The sequence below is a fragment of the Sapajus apella genome, unplaced genomic scaffold (assembly GCF_009761245.1).
Source record: "Sapajus apella isolate SASKATOON/1434 unplaced genomic scaffold, GSC_monkey_1.0 scaffold2, whole genome shotgun sequence".
Classification (NCBI taxonomy): domain Eukaryota; kingdom Metazoa; phylum Chordata; class Mammalia; order Primates; family Cebidae; genus Sapajus; species Sapajus apella.
In genome coordinates this window covers 55,466,222-55,484,472 of record NW_022436942.1, presented here as the reverse complement: position 1 = coordinate 55,484,472, position 18,251 = coordinate 55,466,222, and the positions used below count along the sequence as shown (strand labels likewise).

Below are 18,251 nucleotides of genomic sequence, written 5' to 3'. Positions count from 1 at the left end.
TTGACCGGTGCAATCGATGCTAAGTATCCCCTTACGGAACCATTCTTTATGTTACCTGCATTCAGGTTTTGATGGATGAAACAATTGTTATTTCCTAAATTATTATAAAGAATATTAAGGCCAGAGATCATATGTCAATAAAGGAGGGAAAGGAACATATGCCCAATAGGTGAAATTTCCTTTTACTTCTATCCAACTCAGGAACACTCACTGCAATGGTGATAACCACCATCATAGCAATCATCAAGTTATTCATAGTAACAGGCTGTCCTGCTTTCTTCAGGTTTTCCTCAGCCATCTGTGAAAGCATCTTGATTTGACCCCAAGTCAGTGGTGATGTTTGGTGTGTTCTATGCTTTTGAGAACAGCACTTTCAGTGTTAATCTCACCGTTTCCACGACTAGGGGGTCCTCTGCAAATCTCTTTTTTGGTATCTGGCTCATGATAAAGCTTTAAATGTCTGGATGGTACCCACACCACTTGCTGATTTGAACCTGAAGAGACACAAGCAAATTCTCTGCCCCATGTTATTATATTACCTTTTCCCCAATTCTTTGTTAGTGGATCTCGCCACCAGGTTAACTGTCCTGCAGTTTCTTCCTTGGTTTATTTATTCAGCTGTTGTTCAGTGCTGTTAATTGTCCTCCTCTAGGCAAACTCAAAACATTTAAAGTTAAGCATGCTAAATTTAGTTAAATTTGTGGAGTTCTATTTCAATATCTCCTTCCACAATTAAAACAGGCTCCAGGACCACTTCTGTTTATTTTTAAACCTGCCATTGCTTGTGCCAATAAGGTAGCTTTGCGTAATTTTCCTCCTATTCCATCACATGCCTTAATGTAATCCACCAAGTGAGCTTTCGCCTTAAGTGACCGTAAAACAGCCTGGCATTCAGAATTAGTATTGTCCAATGCTAGCAAGCGCAGTACAATGACCTGAGCCTCGGCTTCTGATATGGCCTTTCTTATGGCTTCCTGCAATCGAGCTATGAAGTTGGCATATGGCTCTTTCGGTCTCTGCTTAACAGCTCCAAAAGAAGGATTTTTTTTCGCTTCCTGTTGTAATTTTCTCCCAAGCTCTTAAACATATTTTCCTAATCTGCTCTATGACTAAATCAGCCATAGTAGCTTCTACCTGTAAAGGAGCCCATGCACCAGTTCCTGTAAGCTCTCCTATGGCAATATTAATCAGAGGTTGAACATTAACATTTATAATAGCTTGAATATTAGCCTCATCAGTCCACCAGGTCCTAAACTGTAAAAATTGAGAGAAAGATAAGCTCGGGTTAAAGTATCCCAGTCTATAGGAAGCAACCGAAATTGCCATGCTTCTAAATCCTATTCTCTCGCCTGTTGAATTTCTGCCTGAATGGAACCCGTTACCGTAGTTCTAGGAGTACATATGGCAACAGAAACAGTTTCATCTTCGAGGTAGCTTCCAATTTCTTTAATGGAGAAATATTGGGAGGATTGGCCATCCCTCAGCAAGATACTGAGGTGAGGGATGACGGGCACAGCTTTTCCTCATTTGACTTTTCATCCTTTTGCTCTATACTTTCTTCGCATACTTCATCATACTCCCCTTCCTCTCGTGAATCTTCTTCCTCATCATTCGTCTGAAACAGCTCTAAGGCAAAACGCACTAAAGCCCAAACAGACCACACTAAATAAGCCTCGAGTTTGCTTGATATTTGTCCCATGTTACCCTAATAGTACGTACCTAGCTCCCCCAGCTCACCCTGGGAGATTTTATCAAGAGTTCTTTGGCTACTTCCAGGTTCCCCCTAACTTACCTGGGAGATCCTTTCAAGAGTTCCTGGGCTCCTTCTGAGCTCCCCGGGCTGACCCTAGGGATTTTTTCTCGAGTACTCGGGATACCTTCAGCTCAGCTTCTCCTTTCTTTTTCCTCAGGTGACCTTTTGTCCTGGGTTCGAGCCTCACATCTGGGCACCACTTATTGAGACCAGCTCAGCCGTAGAGTCCCCCCACCGAGGTGGTGCTGAAGGCATTGAAAAGCAGACACCCAGATAGAACAACAAAGTGGGACTATCCCGAGGGGGTGGGGGGGCAACGGCCTTCCGAGCTGAGAGCCTCAGAGGGATGACAGCATTCCCAGCTGAAGGCCTTGAACAGATTCTGACCCACGTAGTTATTCTCTCTGAACAGGTGATTATTATTAACAAAGGGAATCTGTGTTTTCTCATAGAACCAAGATGAACTAGGAAGGCAGCTGGTGCCTGCTTACCACTGATACTTGAAAGTATTATCCACAAGGGAGCTACGGGGGCAGGGTCACATATCCCACACTTAAAGAATTGTTTTAACAGGTGTATGATATTTATATATTGTCCTGCCACTTTAGAATGCCCCAAATAGTTTTCCACTTGGTGGGGAGTGGGGGGAAGCTAGGTTTTTCTTGCCATCATTCTTCCTAGCAAACAATATATTCTATCATACATTCAGCATTTCTCAGCAGTCATATACTTAGCATTTCTCAACTCTAGCCAACAGTTGGTATGCTCAGGCTTTTTAATTTTAGTTATTTTAATAAATATTCAGGAGTATCTCCTTATGGTTTGGTGTCCATTTCCCTAAATGACAATGATTACAAGCATCTTTTCATGTGCATTTGCCATCTCCATATCTTTTTTAACTTTTAGAGATGGTCTCACTCTGCCACCCAGGCTAGAATGCAGTGGCATGATTATAGCTCACTTCAGCCTTAAACCCCTGGGCTCAAGCAATCCTCCTGCCTCAGCCTCCTGAGAAATTGAGACCACACCACGATACTCAGCTTCATAACTTATGTGGTTAAGTGTCTATCTCAATCATTGCCTATGTAAAAAAATCAGGTTATTCTCTTGTCTTGCGATGCCTTTATATATTCTGAATACAAGATCTTTATTAGATGTATGATTGGCAAACATTTTCTCAGAGTCAGTGATTTGTCTTTTAATTATCTTAACAGTACCTTTCTAAGACTATACCTTAGTCTTTGAAAATCCAATTTATCAGTTTGTACTTTTGGAGATTAATTTGGTGTCACATGTAAAAAATCTACCCCAAGCTCGCAAAGATCTTTGTCTTATCTTGCAGAATATTTTTTTATAGTTTTAGGTTTTACATTTAGATCTATGATCCACTTTGAGTTCATTTTTGTAGACGGTAGGAAGTATGCATCAGGGTTTTTGTTTTTGCATGTGCATTCCAGCACAGTTTTTTGAAAAGTTTATCCTTTGTCTATTGAATTACCTTTACACGTTAGTCAAAATCATTTGACTACACATGTGTGGGTGTATTTCTGGACTACATTGTGCTACAGTGATCTATTTGACTACATTTATGCACTTTCGCATTATCTTAATAGCTTTATAACAAGTCTAGAAATTATGAAGTGTAAGACCTCTATTGTGCTGCTTTATTTTCCCAAAGTTGCTTTGGTTATTCTAGATCCTTTATATATTTCCAAATTTTAGTATCAGGTTAACAAGTTCTACAAAAAAAAAAAAAAAAGCCTACTAAAATTCTTATTGGAATTTTGCTGAATCTACAAACCATTGTGAGGGAAACTGACACTTAACAATAGTGAGCCTTCTAATTCATGAACATGGTATCTCTCAAGTTTACTTTCGCAGCACTGTTATGTAGAATTCAGTGTACAGGTCTTGAATATATTTTACCAAATTTACACTTAATGATCTCATTTTTATGCTACTATATTTTTAATTCCATTTTCTGATTGTTGCAAGTATATAGAAATGCAATTGAGTTTTGCAGACAGATGCTGTATCCTTTAACATCATTATTAGTTTTTCCATGTATTCCATTGGATTTTCTATAGTCAAATATGTCATCTGTGAGTGGAGGCTTTTAAAAACTTATTCCTTTGTAATCTGGATGTTGCTTCTTTCTTTTTCTTAATTGCCTCGGCTAGAAACTCTAATAGAATGTTTAATAGAAGAGAACATTATATACATTTACTTTGCTTCTGATTTTAGGGAATAAAAAACATTCAGTTTTTCAGCATTAAATTTAATGTTAGCTGGGGTCTTTTGGATGCCCGTTATCTGGTTGAGGAAGTTCTCTTTTATTCTTCCTTTGATGAGTTTTTATCAGGAATGAATGTTGAGTTTAATCAAATGCTCTTTCTGCATTTATTGAGGTGATCACATAATTTTCCTGTTAGTCTGTTTAATATGGCAAATTACAGTTGATTTTTAATGTTAGCCCAAATTTGCATGCTTGAGATAAACCTCACTTGGTCTCTTTTAACCATCACTAGATTCAAATTGCTTAAAAAAAAAAAAAAAAAAGTCTCATTTAGAATGTTTACATCTGTCTTTATGACAAATTTTCTAGTGTAATCTTCTTGTCATGATGCTGCCTTATTTTGGTATAAGGGTAATGCTGGTCTCAAATAATGAGTTAGAAATCCTCTCCTATTTCCTGGAAACTTTTGTCAAAATTTGGGATATTGTCTTCTTTTAATCTTTGAAAGAATTCACCAGTGTAACTATTTAGGTTTGGCATCTTATCAAAATGTCTACAGAAATTGTGGTTATGTCACTTTTCTCATCCCTGATATTGGTAATTTTGTCTCTTTTTCTCATTAGTCTGGCTAAAGGTTTATCATTTTTGTTGATGTTAAGGAAACAGAGGAGAAGCAGAGTGGTTCATACCTGTAATACCAGCACTTTGGGAGGTTGAGGTGGATCACTCAGTTTTCAAGACTAGCCTGGACAGCATAGTGAGATGCTGTCTCTACAAAAAAAAAGTTTTAAATTGCATTGATTTCCTCAACTGATTTTGTTTTCTCTTGCACTGATCTCTTTATTCTTTCTTATTTTGAGATTCATCTGCTGTTATTTTTCTAATTTCTTAAGGTGGATCCTGTGCTGGGCATAGCGTCATGTGCCTATAGTTCCAGCTACTTGGGAGGCTGGGGTGGAAGGATTCACTTGAACCTAGGAGTTCAAGGCTAAAGTGAGCTATGACATGATCACTTCAACCTAGACAACAGAGTGAAATCCCTGTGTCTTTAAAAGAAAAAAGAAAAAGGTGGAAGCTGACATCACTGACTTGAGATCTTTCCTTTTCTAATCTATACATTTAATGCTATAAATTCCGCTGTAAGTACTGCTCTAGCTGATTCCTACAAATTTTGACATCATCTGTTTTCATTTGCATTCTGTTCAGTATAAAGCAGGTTTCTTGTATTCAAAACAGATGGATTAAAAAAAGCCAAGATTCAACTGATCATAAATTTACATTTAATTATCCATATAGCTATTTAAATCTACCATTTTAGTGTTTACTTTCTATCTGTCCCATTGACTCTTTGTTTCTGTTTCTTTTGGATTTTTAAAATCACATTTTATCACCTTTTACTGGCTTTCTAGTTATTTATTCACTGTTTTTCTTTTTGTGGTTGCTTTAGGTCTTATAATACACATTCTTATCAATTTTGTTTCAGGGAATGTTGTACCGCTTCATAGTCAGTATAAGAATCTTAGAGAAGTATAATTTTGTTTCCATCATCCCAATGTTGGTATTGTCATATATTTCACTTTGTATATATTAACCATCCAGTACCCTATGATTATTATTTTGCTTTAAATATTCTAGTGTTTTAAAGAAATTTAAAATAGAAAAATAGCTTTTATATTTACTCACATATTTACCACTTTTAATGTTCTTCATTCCTTTGTATAGTTGCAGATTTCTGTTTGGTGTAATTTCTTTTTAAAGGCATTCTTTATCATTTCCTATGGTGCCAGTCTGCTTGTGATAAACTCTTTTTTTAGCTTTTCTAGGTCCATTTCGCTAGCTATAGAATTCTAAATTGGGCTTTTCTTTCAGTACTTTAAAGATGTTGCTCCAGTGTCTGACATTCTTATCTCTGTCCTTCTATGTCTTTTCTCTCCAGCTGCTTTTAAGAAGTTCTCCTTGTTGCTTGTTTTAAGGAATTTGATTATGATGGGCTTAGCATAGTTTTCTTACTTCTTGTGTTTGGGGTTCACTGAATGTCTTAGGTCTCATTTGTTTGTCTCAAGGATCAACATCTGACAACCATTTCACATATTTTCTTTCTTTTATTTCAGGTGGCAAAGTAAATCTCTCATGATTTTGGCCAATGATAAAATTTCAATTTCAGGTTTCCTATTTTTTGCATATAAAATTTTATTTTTTATACTTACTTAGCTTTTAAATTCCATGACAAAAATTTTTCATCTATACATATAATTACCAAAAGTGTTTTATCCCACCTCTTTTAATACACATTATGTGCATTTATTTTTTAAAAAGGCAGTAAGAAAATATTAATAGATTTAAATACATTATGTAGGCAAAACACACTAATATTTATGTCTTCTGAACCTGTTAGATAGTAATATACAAGGAAACTTGTTACAAGTCATAATGCTTTCATAATCTGTCAGGAAAAGATCACATTAACATCCCTATATGCTTCAGTACAAATGTATTCTATAAACCACACTGGGAAAAAGTAATAATCCTGTTTTTATGTTTAGAAGTAATTATTAGTAAGTTTATGCTTATTAAATATGCTTAAAAACTTCTATCACTTCAGAAACCAATAAAGTTAGTAAGCTAAGCTAGAGGTTTTGTTTTTTTTTTTAATTCTGGTAAATACTTTCATCGCAGAAGTCAAAATGGGAGAGGAGAACTATACAAAGGTACATAGTTTAAATCTTTGGGACAAGAGACAACAAGAAGGTGAACAAGTCAATAGCCCTCCCAAGCTTGCATTTAACCTAAAATTGTTGATTACAGTAGGTAGATGTATACATCTAACTACTGCCAAAGAGGTACAAATTATTTTGACAACCTTTCTGAATAATTTTATAGTAAGGCCAATAATATAAAAATATTATACACAGTACACAAAGAATTAAAGCAATAGTACTGTAATATTTAGTATCTAATATGGAATCTCCACTCATTATAAGTTGTCATGTTGATTGAAATTTTACAGTACAATGTTTCATGCTAATGAGATAATCAGCAGATAGATAGCTCTTGTCAAGTCCTATGAACCCTTAAACAATTTTCATAGGTAAAGATATCTAAAAAGAAAAATACCACCCAGGAGTAAAGATTTGTCAGATGTACAATATAGTAACATAAATGCAAAAGATATCATGTAATTTGTGCAATTCAAAATTCCAAAAATGTCTTATTAAATGTACAATAAATAATAGTCATACTTGACTTCATCAAGTTAAGAAAATAATTATTAGCCAACCCTATGCTTTATTAGTAATCGCTTAGAAACACGAGCTGCCATTTTTAAATTACTTTCTCCATAAAAATAGAAGGCATATCAAACACTTTAAATCTCAACTAGCCCAAAAAATTTGAAAGGCCATCTGTCAATCAAAAATATATGTTTAAAAAAAGATGACTAAAACACAAACATAACCAATTCTGATGAACAATTTTCTTCTCTTATGAAAAAGGGCACTTAGTGGATGGCTAAAGCTTTCAAAAAATAAAGATCCTGTTGACTTTCCTATTGGGTAGATAACATACTCTACAATTTTTATTATAAAAATATACATATTTTAAAGGTGAAAACAGTGGTTGGTGTAAAATCCCATCACCCTTTTACTTTTACCTGAAAAAAAATCTTTTCCCTGGAGGCCATGAAAACAACACTGAGTCTATGCAGTTCTGTGTTCCCAGAAACTTCCCAAATTACAGAACATTAAGGTATTCACTGAAATTTCAAAAGTGGGCCCGTAGTCTTTTGTTTTCTTCTCGCAGTCTTTCAATTTCAGCCACTAAACCTTCATTCACTGAGTATCTTTCCAGCAAAGAATGCATTTCATTCTAGAAAAAGGGGAAAATGCTTTTTAAATTACTGATATTTCACACTTATTTGGCAGGCTATGTTTTATATACTTTCAGCTATCATTTCGCTCATGTTCAATTAACTAAGTGAATGATATTTCTTGTACTTAACTCTTACTACTTTGTTAACATAAATGGAAGATCACTGGTGAAATTAATATATTTGGAAAATTTATATTTGCACATTTAAGATGCTTTTTGCTTACTTATCAGGAAGAAAGCCATGGAAAAAAGAAGTTTTAACTATCTCATAGGTCAAAAAGGAGGTGACCAGTTAAAAACTATTTTACTTATTTAATGCCTAAAACATCCTATTTATTTATTTTAGAAATTAAATAAAACAACTAAAATAGATCACCTTTAATGGATTTTTTAAAATTCACACAACTCTACTTTCATTTAAAATAAAATTTGCCATACATACCAGTTGCATATGAAACTGTTTAATCATCTCCACTTGCAAATTCACAATGTCCCTATGGCATGCTTCTCTAGGAAGAATGTAAAATACTTTTTAGAATTACAATAGTTTAACCAATTCTAAATCATTAAAGAAACTAAAAAGCTTTTTCATTTGCCAAATTACTGAATGTTAATAATTCTTATAAAAATACCAATGCACTGAGCATTTATTTACTACATGCTAGGTACTGTTTTACTGTAAATGTGAGAACTCATTTAAAACATCTTCACAAGTAGGTGCAATTATTACCTCCATTTTTCCGAAGAAATAACTGAGCCACAGAGCAGTTATAACTTGTCCAAAATCACGCAACCAGTAAATGATGAAGGTAGGATGTAAACTCAGGCTGTCTACCTACTGAATTCCCCCATACTATATTCCTTTATACAGAAATTGTCATTAAGACACAAACATATTACAATGAAATACAGAAAATTCACTAGGTTAGAAAGAGCATTTTATTATCAGTTTAGCTATTGAAAAAATATACTTTCAGTAGCAAGCAGCAATTTGGGTGGTTATAGCATGGCTTACTCAATAAAATGCAATTAATTCATTCCTACAAAAGAACACATAAAAATTACGAAATATAATGATAAAAGAACACTCAGTCACCCACCACACAACTTATGAACTAGAATGTTACCAAATCATAGAAGCTTCCTGTGTGTTCCTGTCTGATTCTATCACTTAACTCTTGGGGGAAAGCCCAAGAAAGAAGTTATTACCCTCCTGAATTTTGCTGGACAAAAAAATGTTCTTTTTTAATATTCTTGTATAACATATAATCTGTAGTCAATGTTTTCACTGTTTTTGAGCATTTAAGCTTTACAAAAAAGGGTAACATATAGCTCATTTTCAAGGAAGAGTTCAATATTGTTTTGAAGATTCATGTTCCATATATCTGTAATTCATTGGTTTGTATTGGTGTATCCATATTCCTATTAATATTCTGATTGTTTTCAAGTTTTTATTATTACAATGTCATAATCAATCATGTATTATCTCCCAACTCACATGGGCCAATGTCCATCAATGACATATACTCAAGAGTATACTCCATTTTACAAAATCATGCAAATTGTTTTCCAAAGGTAGTATCAATGGACATGTTCATCACCAGTATAACAGAGTTCTTCTTGCTCTATATCATCATCAAGACCGAGTATTACCAGATTTCTCATATTTTCCCATTGAATGGGAAATGGTATCTCATTGCATTTTTAGTTCTCTGATTATGAGGTTGAATATATTTCTTGTGTTCATATACTATTCCTCTTCCTTGAAATGCTTTTCTTATTCATTTATAATCATTCTTTACATAATCTGATCTTTTGTTATTTATATGAGAACTGCAGGTATCTTATCCCTTCACTCTGTGACATTCTGTGATGAACAGTTCTTATTAATGTGCTCAAATATCCTAACCTAATCATGCAGTCAACTTTACCAATGTATTTTGATAGGCAGTGCATTATTTTACTTTAAGTGATTTCCTACCATGAAGTTATAAACTTTTATGTCAACTTTATACAAAAAATCCAATGTCACAACACAATTTATTATTTCATATTTTGCATGCAAATCTGCAATGCTACTTCTCTATCATTTCCATATATGCATAGATTTCTTTCTAGCTTATATGATTCCTTTGGCCAATATGTCCTCCCTGTGCCATGCTATGTATCTTAATTATACTTTAATGATTAAGCACATTCATCTGACAAGTCCCCTTCAGCCTTATTCTTCTCTGAAGTGTCTTGGTTATTCCTAGATTTTTGTTCTTCCATACATATTTTGGAATCACCCCATCATCTTCTTCCAAATCCCAGCTGGGATTTTAATTGGAATTGCATTCAATCTACTGAACTATTTAGGTGAACTGATACCTTTATAAAATCTCTCCATTTATTTAAATGTTAATGCTTTTGAACAAAAATTTTAAAAATGTTTTTCTACAAAAATCTTCACTACTTTGGTAATTTATTCCCAGATATCTTATTGTTTTTCTGTTGTAACTACAAGGGTATTCTTAAAAATTTCCTCTTCTACTTTCAGTGATATTAAACACTGCATTAAAAACGAAAACACTGTATCAGGGAACCACCAAGGTAGCCAGGACTTGAAGGGCCATGGTCTTGCAAAGAAGGAAAGACTACTAGGTAAGCCCTACGTTTACCTCTGTTTTTCCTTCTAGAGTACGTGATTCCACAGTGTGAAGAAGAAACTGAGCTGAAGCAGTGGTATGGAGGTTAAGATAGTCTCACTAGGTAGGGAGTATTAAGAGTTTGGGACTACCAAGGTAGCCACGGCTGTAAGAGTCAAGATCTTGAAGAGGGGAGGCCTGCAGAAAAGTAACCTGAAACTGCAATTTCCCCTCGAGATGTCTGTTGATTTCTAAGCAATGCTCGCCCTGGGTTAGATGGCAAAAACCAACCATAAAACAAGCAACTCAAAAGCAGAGAAAGTATTCTGGAAGTCTTGTGATGCTGGCAAAACAGAAGTTGAAGTTTAGGACCCACCAAGATAAAAAGAATACTCCAGACATTCAGCTGATGTCCTAGAAAAGCAAAGACTACACACTAGGAATAAAGGCAAATCAGAAACAAACTATTGCTAAGAAAACCTGAAACCTAGTAACTACATGATCAAAGGGATCTGCTTACCAAAAGAAACTTACATCTTCTTAACAGACAACAGAAACAGACACACAGATTTCCACTTAGGATGTATTAGGTTTGTGCAAAAGTATAATTTCTCAACTCTAACAACGAAAACAAACCTGATAACCTATAAAATCATAATATTTTAAATTCAACTGAGAGCTTAAAATGGAAAGAAATCTACATGAACTAAAACCCAGAAAATGAGGAGTTCCTCCTAGGAGAAAAGAGACCCATGACTGTTTTCATCATCTTCATGCCCTTGACAGAGTAAAAAGAACTGAAATTTTAACAAGATTTTTAAAGGCCAAGTAAACACTGGCTTGACAGTTTAGAATTCCAAGGGGTCTTAGCCACAAAGAAAGTCTGAATTTACTCACCAACTTTTCCCCACATGCCTTCATTCAACACTCATGTAAAAAAAAGTAGGGATAGTATAACGGGAGGGCTGAGGGAAGACACCCTAAGACACAGATGCACAGAGCCCGGTAAAGCCCTAGGGCAGGGGAGGAGAACTGAGAGTAACCCCTCTAAGGCACTCCCAGAGAAGATGGCAGCCACCCCATACTTCTCAGGGAGGATGGTTGACTTAATACCTTCTCTGTCCTGTCAATGATAGGTGTAGCTGAACACCTAATCTGATGAACACCTGGGCTGATGGCAGAACAAGTGAATTTACAGAAATCCTCTGGGCCATTCTGGGTCCTCACTGAGTCCCAGGCAAAGGCTGCCTATGGTCAAGGGGCAGAAGAGCTGAGAGAAGTCCCTACCCACCACCCCCAGGTGCAGACATACAGGGCAGGGCAGCAGAACCAAGAGGCACTGTAGGCCTTCACCACACATGCTGCGGCAACTCTCCAGGGCTGGAAAAGGGGCAAACACACTTCTCTTGAACAGAAAGCCAGGAAGAGATGAGAGTTAAAAAAACCTCCAGCCACCCCTAAAGCTGGCAGCTGGGCAGTAATGCACAGCTATTTCAGAGTTGCTCCAACACCCAGATCCCCAGGCCTGCTGAAGGAAAGGCCCTGAGCCCACTGTCCTCAAATCATCTGAAGCCAGTGGTGAACTGACACCCAAATGCTTGTTGAATAAATGGATAATAAACAGACAGCACCCATTACTCCTGCGCTTAAAAACTCTGAAGGCTCTCCATTACCTGCATGTTAAGACCTTCACAACTGTCCCTCAGGCCTCATCTTTTACCACAGTGCCTTCTCTCTGCAAACATTCCTAGAATGTATGATCATGTCTCTGCTCATGCTGTTCCCACACACTTCAGTATAAAATAAAATCTCTTCAGTGGCACCTTTCTAATCTGCCCCCGCAGAAGAACTGCTCCCTTTCAGTGATTTCAACATCACTTTCCTCACATTGTATTATAGTCAGCTGTATCTAGACAGTTCTGCTATTACACCATAAATATTTATGCATTCCTGAAAAAAACATATTCTTTAACACTGTGTATTAAAGGTAACAGAACTTAGGGAAAAAGGATTAGGGCAAACCACTCAAAAACCTATGCAGCTTTGTAACCAAAGTACAACAAAAACAAATCCTAATAAAAACACTAACACAGTTAAAAAGACACAGTAAACGTCTAATAGATAAATATTGAATAATACCCTTACTGTGAAGAAGCGATGGCCACTTAATGGAAGGGGATAGAAGATAGAAGGATTGGGGCTATCAAGTTACAGAGGCAAGGGCAAAATGCCCAAAGATGGGAAATAATCACAAAATAAGCACTTCTAACACAGGGCACACAGCCAAGCCAAGAGGAAGTGAATAAAGAGATGGATGCTAATGGGGTTTGTGCATTCGTGTTCACATGTACCTTATTTGGCTGCTGTTACGTGAACAAACAAAATTTCCCCATCATATTGTCAACATTGTCCTATTTTACCGATCTCAAATGAATTAATTCACATTAAGAGAAACACACATAGCAGAACACACTGCACCTAGCCCAACTAAATCATAAGGCCATTGTAGGCAGATCATTTGTTTCTGTATCCTTATTATCTGGTACATATACTAGGCAGGGTAAATGCCAAAATCATAATTTTTCTTTAAAAAGTATTTTTCAACATTTAAAAATATATTTTAAAAATATTTTTAAACATTAAAAGGAAACATGCACCAAAAACACTACACATCTTCTCTGACATTCTTGCTTATGGTAATCCAAATCTCAGCTAGAACATTAACTATAGGTTAGAAAGGAAAAAAGGCACCAATGATTTTAATAATTGAAGATAGCTTCCAAAAATATGGAGATGATAAAGCAGCATTATAGAACACATTTTTACAATGTTCACAATTCAAAGGATAAGAAAGACAAGGGTAAGTCTGAGAAAGTATTTTGTTTAGATTAAGTATTGCATTTTATTTGAAAATATTCAGAACTGCTCTTTAAAATGTCTTTACTACATTATTGCACATAGCACACCTAATAGCTGATCTCTGAACATATTGCAGGTAAGAACCCAATTTGAGCTTACCAGAACTTGTCCGCATTTTAATAATAAAAAAAGTTCACAATGGTAGTCTGCCTGCTAGACTGCCCTGCTGAGTTATCTAATAACTGCCCTAGGTAAATGTGCCTTTTTCTGGCTCATAATCAATAAATGCAGTATTAAAAGATCAACAAAACTCATCATGTTTTCTGTGGTTTTACGGTTACCAGAACCTAGACAATAGTAACCAACAACATTATCTATAGCTCTGATTTTACACCTAGAAAAAAAAAGTAAGGTCTAGATAGAAGGAGTAGTTTCTCAATTACTACCTAAAGTCATCCAGCGTTTCCTGTATCATGTTCTGAATAAAACGAATTTGAATGGAAGTCAAGGGTGCATTTTGCCGGTTATTTCCGATGGTATCGGCTATTTTTTCTGAGAGTGAACTGGCAACTCCAGCAGTGACAGAAGATGCTATCTTTGGATCTAAAATAAAGAATGAAGAAGATATTAATAGTCAACCTGGATTGAGAGACATCAGACATTTCTAAATAAGATCTGGCATATGAAAACTTGAAAAACTGGTAAAGATGAGTTCCTGTGACACCTGGAAAAATTCACTGTCTGGAATACAAACCTTAGAAATTTCTATAACATTATTTCTAATAGTCATTTATCTAAATATATAAACCACCAGCTGTCTAATGTAATACCACATGACAGAGGGATTAATCTTGAAGAATCTATGAACCACTTCCTCTTATAAAAGATGAATGTGACAAGCTGCACCACAAACTAGATAAACCAAGACTATTAAAAACAAACGGAAGGAAAACAGGAGTAAAGTGCTGCTCCAGGAAAAGCCTTAGAGTTTAAGCTAACGCAATATATATCCACAGAAACCTTCAAGTAAAATATAGATATTTATATAAGAGTTGATTCTAAACAGAGAGTTGCTTTGTGTAGATAACTCTTACAGTTAAACCAAATATTCCTTTAAATGTGATCAAGTTTTTATAAGTCTGTAGCACAAATTCTAAGAATAAGACTTTAATATGATGAGAAAAAGACATTTTCAGGTAGTTAACCATCCCTTTTCAAAGGGTCCGACATAATAATTCTATCTCTACCATATTAAAGACACATAGTACACTGAAACTCTAATTCACACCAAAAGAAGATTAATGTATCTGAATTTAATCATTCATATCCATTTCATTGTCTTCTAGTAAGACTCACACTATAGAAGTCTCCATAAATTTTAAACTCTTTGAACTTTTTTAGTTAACAATTATTCTATTTCTCCTTTACAAGTTAAATAATTGGGATAATTTTTCCATTAAACACTTTAAAACATCAAGAAGTTTCATGTACTTACTTGGAGTTGAGGACCCATTGATTGGGGGTTCACATATCAACTGGGCTTCAATTTCATTCTCTGGCTTTTCAAATTTCTCAGAATTTCTTGTTTGGTTAGATGATGGAGAGGTATTTAAATTTCCACTTTCAGCACCAGACGTGATCAACTTTGATAACTTTATATTTAAAATAAATAGTGACTTTAATATACAATTTTTTGTTTTACTCATATTACTCATATAATTTTTGTCTACTTTCCCTTTTTTCCCAGTATGTAGGTTCAGGAAAATGAAGGAAAATAAGAAGGGGTATAGAAGAAGAAAAAACAGATGAGAACTAGAGGCAAAATAAAGTAAATATTACTAATCAAAAACAATCTCAGCAATAACATGATGAGGAAACATTCATATACTAAGCACCTGCTGTTGAATACCATTTAAAATAGAGAAAACTGGCAAAAAACAAAAACAAAAAAAAACCACACACACATGCATGTGGTAACTAGTCAATAATATGTGTAAAATAAAAGATGTTTTTATATTTCTTGTATGGTATCTTTTCAATATCATTCTAAACAATAAACATGAAAATACGGACATATTATACACCTAACTGGCTTGGCATTCCTGGTAATTTTTGATCATTTTGAACCCTCACATGAGAAATTAAATTCTATATTATACACTTTATTTTAGCAGACAGTAACAATGCTAAATTCCATTCTTAACACAATCAGTTTGCTCTAATGACTTAACCACCAACTGCAATGGAAATACACTTTAAAAGGATTTAGGGATAAAAGTGTTCCTGGCCGGGCACGGTGGCTCACGCCTGTAATCCCAGCACTTTGGGAGGCCGAGGCGGGTGGATCACGAGGTCAAGAGATCGAGACCATCCTGGTCAACATGGTGAAACCCCATCTCTACTAAAAATACAAAAAATTAGCTGGGCATGGTGGCGCGTGCCTGTAATCCCAGCTACTCAGGAGGCTGAGGCAGGAGAATTGCCTGAACCCAGGAGGCGGAGGTTGCGGTGAGCCGAGATCGCGCCATTGCACTCCAGCCTGGGTAACAAGAGTGAAACTCCGTCTAAAAAAAAAAAAAAAAAAAAAAGTGTTCCTGTACAGATAGATATATCAAGTTTCTCATCTTAGAAAAATAGTGTCTTTCCATCTGCTGTAACCTTCAACATATCCAAAGCGAGATTTCAAAGTATTCTGTAGTTATTCAAAACTGACATCAAGACTTATGAATAAGTGCATAGCACTGTTAATAAGTAGGATACATACACTGGCAGCACCCGCCTTCTAGTGATAAACACATACAGTGAGTTCAGTATCACTTTTAGGCAAATACCTGTTTGAAGGAGTCTTTAGATTCCTGTTTTCCCATATATATTTTCTTAGACTCAGCTGTCAGATCATGATTTTCATTTTCCTCTTTCCCTGGAGATTCCATAAAGACATTAAGAGGACTTGAATGCAATACCGAAGTACTTGAAGTTACTGTGTTTTTTCTTGGAGGAAACACTGAGTTCAACTGCGGTAGAAAGTCAAAGCCTGGAAATGAAGAGGAAAAAAACTGCACATGATGCCCTCCAATCTTGGACACTGAAGAAAAGCACTTAATATGATAGGCAGATTAACATGGAAGAAGATATGGATCTACATTCTAAAGACTGGTTTGTTTCTCAGATATACCCTATAATTGATATGTATTCTTAGGCAAAAGTCTTAAACTTTCTGTAACTATTTTCTGATCTGCAAATGTGAATGATAATATCCATCACCCAGTAAGGCTTAAAAGGTATTATTTGTAAAAATACTTTGAAAACAGCAAAACACAATGTTTTAGTCAGTATTAATTTTTGATAACTTAAAATGGTTCATTTAGTATATATTTGTGGTATGTATCTTGGAAGGCAATCTCTGAAATGGCTTCTAATGACCCCTGCCTTTGGCATCCCCATCCTTGGGTAGTCTCCTCCCTTTGAATGTGGCTTGGACCTAGTAACTTGCTTCTAACAAAAGTAGTATGAAAAACTGGTGAGATACCACTTCCAAGATTAAGGTTATCAACATAGTCTTAAGAGAGGGCTTCCATTTTGGATGCCCTCTCAGATTATCTTGCTCACCGGCTCTGAGGGAAACCAGCTGCCATGCTTTCAGCTGCCCCATGTATAGAGAAGCTCTTTGGCATGGAACTGGTATCTCCAGCCAACAGGCAAGGGCATGAGCTTGGAAACAGTTCCTTGCCCAGTTGAGCCTTAAGTTGAATGCAGCTGTGGTTGACATCCTGATCGAAGCAAGAAGAGAAACTTGAAGGCAAAGGTGCTCAATCAAGTTATGCTCAGTTCTTGACCCACAGAAATTATGAGATGATAAATGTTTGTTTTTTTAAGCCTCAAAGTGTTGGAAAGATTTGTTACACTGCATAGATTTAACACCATATCACTTTTCATTTTCATGAAAAAACACTCCTAAGTAATTCTTACCATCTTTTCTGCCTATGGATTCATCACCTCCCTTGTTAACTACAGCATCTATAACAAAATCAGAAAATCATATTTTAAAAATAGCGAAAAAGAAGCCATATCAATTTAGTCTTCCTATTCATTCTCCAAAGAGTTCAGAGACTAACAATCTTAAAAAGCTAAATATGAGTGAGGTTAAATGCAGGAGTACTCATTTAAATTTTTCTTTTACATTCTCTTAGTTTCATTCATACTTCAGCAGCAAATATGAACAGATAATCCTATAGTACAGAGTCATGTAATAAGGGAGCCAGGTATAGTATAATAAACCCTGGGGTAGGTTTGGAGAGCTATAATCCAGTTCTGCCTATACCACTTAATAGCTTTGTGACCTCAGACAAGTCTCAAATGCAATTAAATTTCAGTTTCTGCATCTATAAAATGGGGATCATGTCCTGATAAACTCACAAAATTGCTTTGAGAGGATCAACTGAAGTAATATAAAAAAATTTTGCAAAGCAATACAATGTTATAAAAGTTTTATTAGTGTTTATTTCAATGGTAGAATATGTATAAGACTATTTTAATCCTGTAATATTCATTTGCTAGTCCATAACAAAAATTATAAAACTCAAATTTAACAGGTAAATAAAAAGCATGCGCAAAAATCATTAACAAATTCACCAGAAATTCAAGTGGCCAATAAACACACAATTATATCAGGAAAAATATCATCTATGTGCATGTGCATATATGTACCCAGTAATGGCACAGCATGTACATGCAATAATTTTAGAAATTATTAGTTTTCTTCATCAATAATGTGGAACCATGATGTATCTGAAGATCGTATGACTCAAATACTAATCACATTTTTAAACATAGCAAAAGTAATTAAAGAAAAACTTTGTCTTAAAAACTATGAAAGAGAATTTAATTTGTAACTCAAACACTTCCAAAA

The 18,251-nt window shown here is 35.2% G+C and overlaps 1 protein-coding gene across 4 annotated transcripts in view; it reads right to left on the bottom strand.

Annotated features, from left to right (window-relative positions):
- Positions 1-6,073: 6,073 nt before the first annotated feature.
- Positions 6,074-18,251, bottom strand: part of NEDD1 (NEDD1 gamma-tubulin ring complex targeting factor) — a 46,293-nt gene continuing 34,115 nt past the window's right edge. For all 4 annotated transcript variants that reach the window (XM_032298653.1, XM_032298651.1, XM_032298642.1 and 1 more), the window contains exons 10-15: positions 17,312-17,359; positions 16,174-16,376; positions 14,838-14,994; positions 13,789-13,945; positions 8,299-8,365; positions 6,074-7,853 (exon numbers count right to left, since the gene is read on the bottom strand). In XM_032298653.1, the coding sequence (XP_032154544.1) occupies positions 7,749-7,853; positions 8,299-8,365; positions 13,789-13,945; positions 14,838-14,994; positions 16,174-16,376; positions 17,312-17,359 (737 nt within the window). In that variant the 3' untranslated portion in view covers positions 6,074-7,748. The remainder of the gene's footprint in view (positions 7,854-8,298; positions 8,366-13,788; positions 13,946-14,837; positions 14,995-16,173; positions 16,377-17,311; positions 17,360-18,251) is intronic.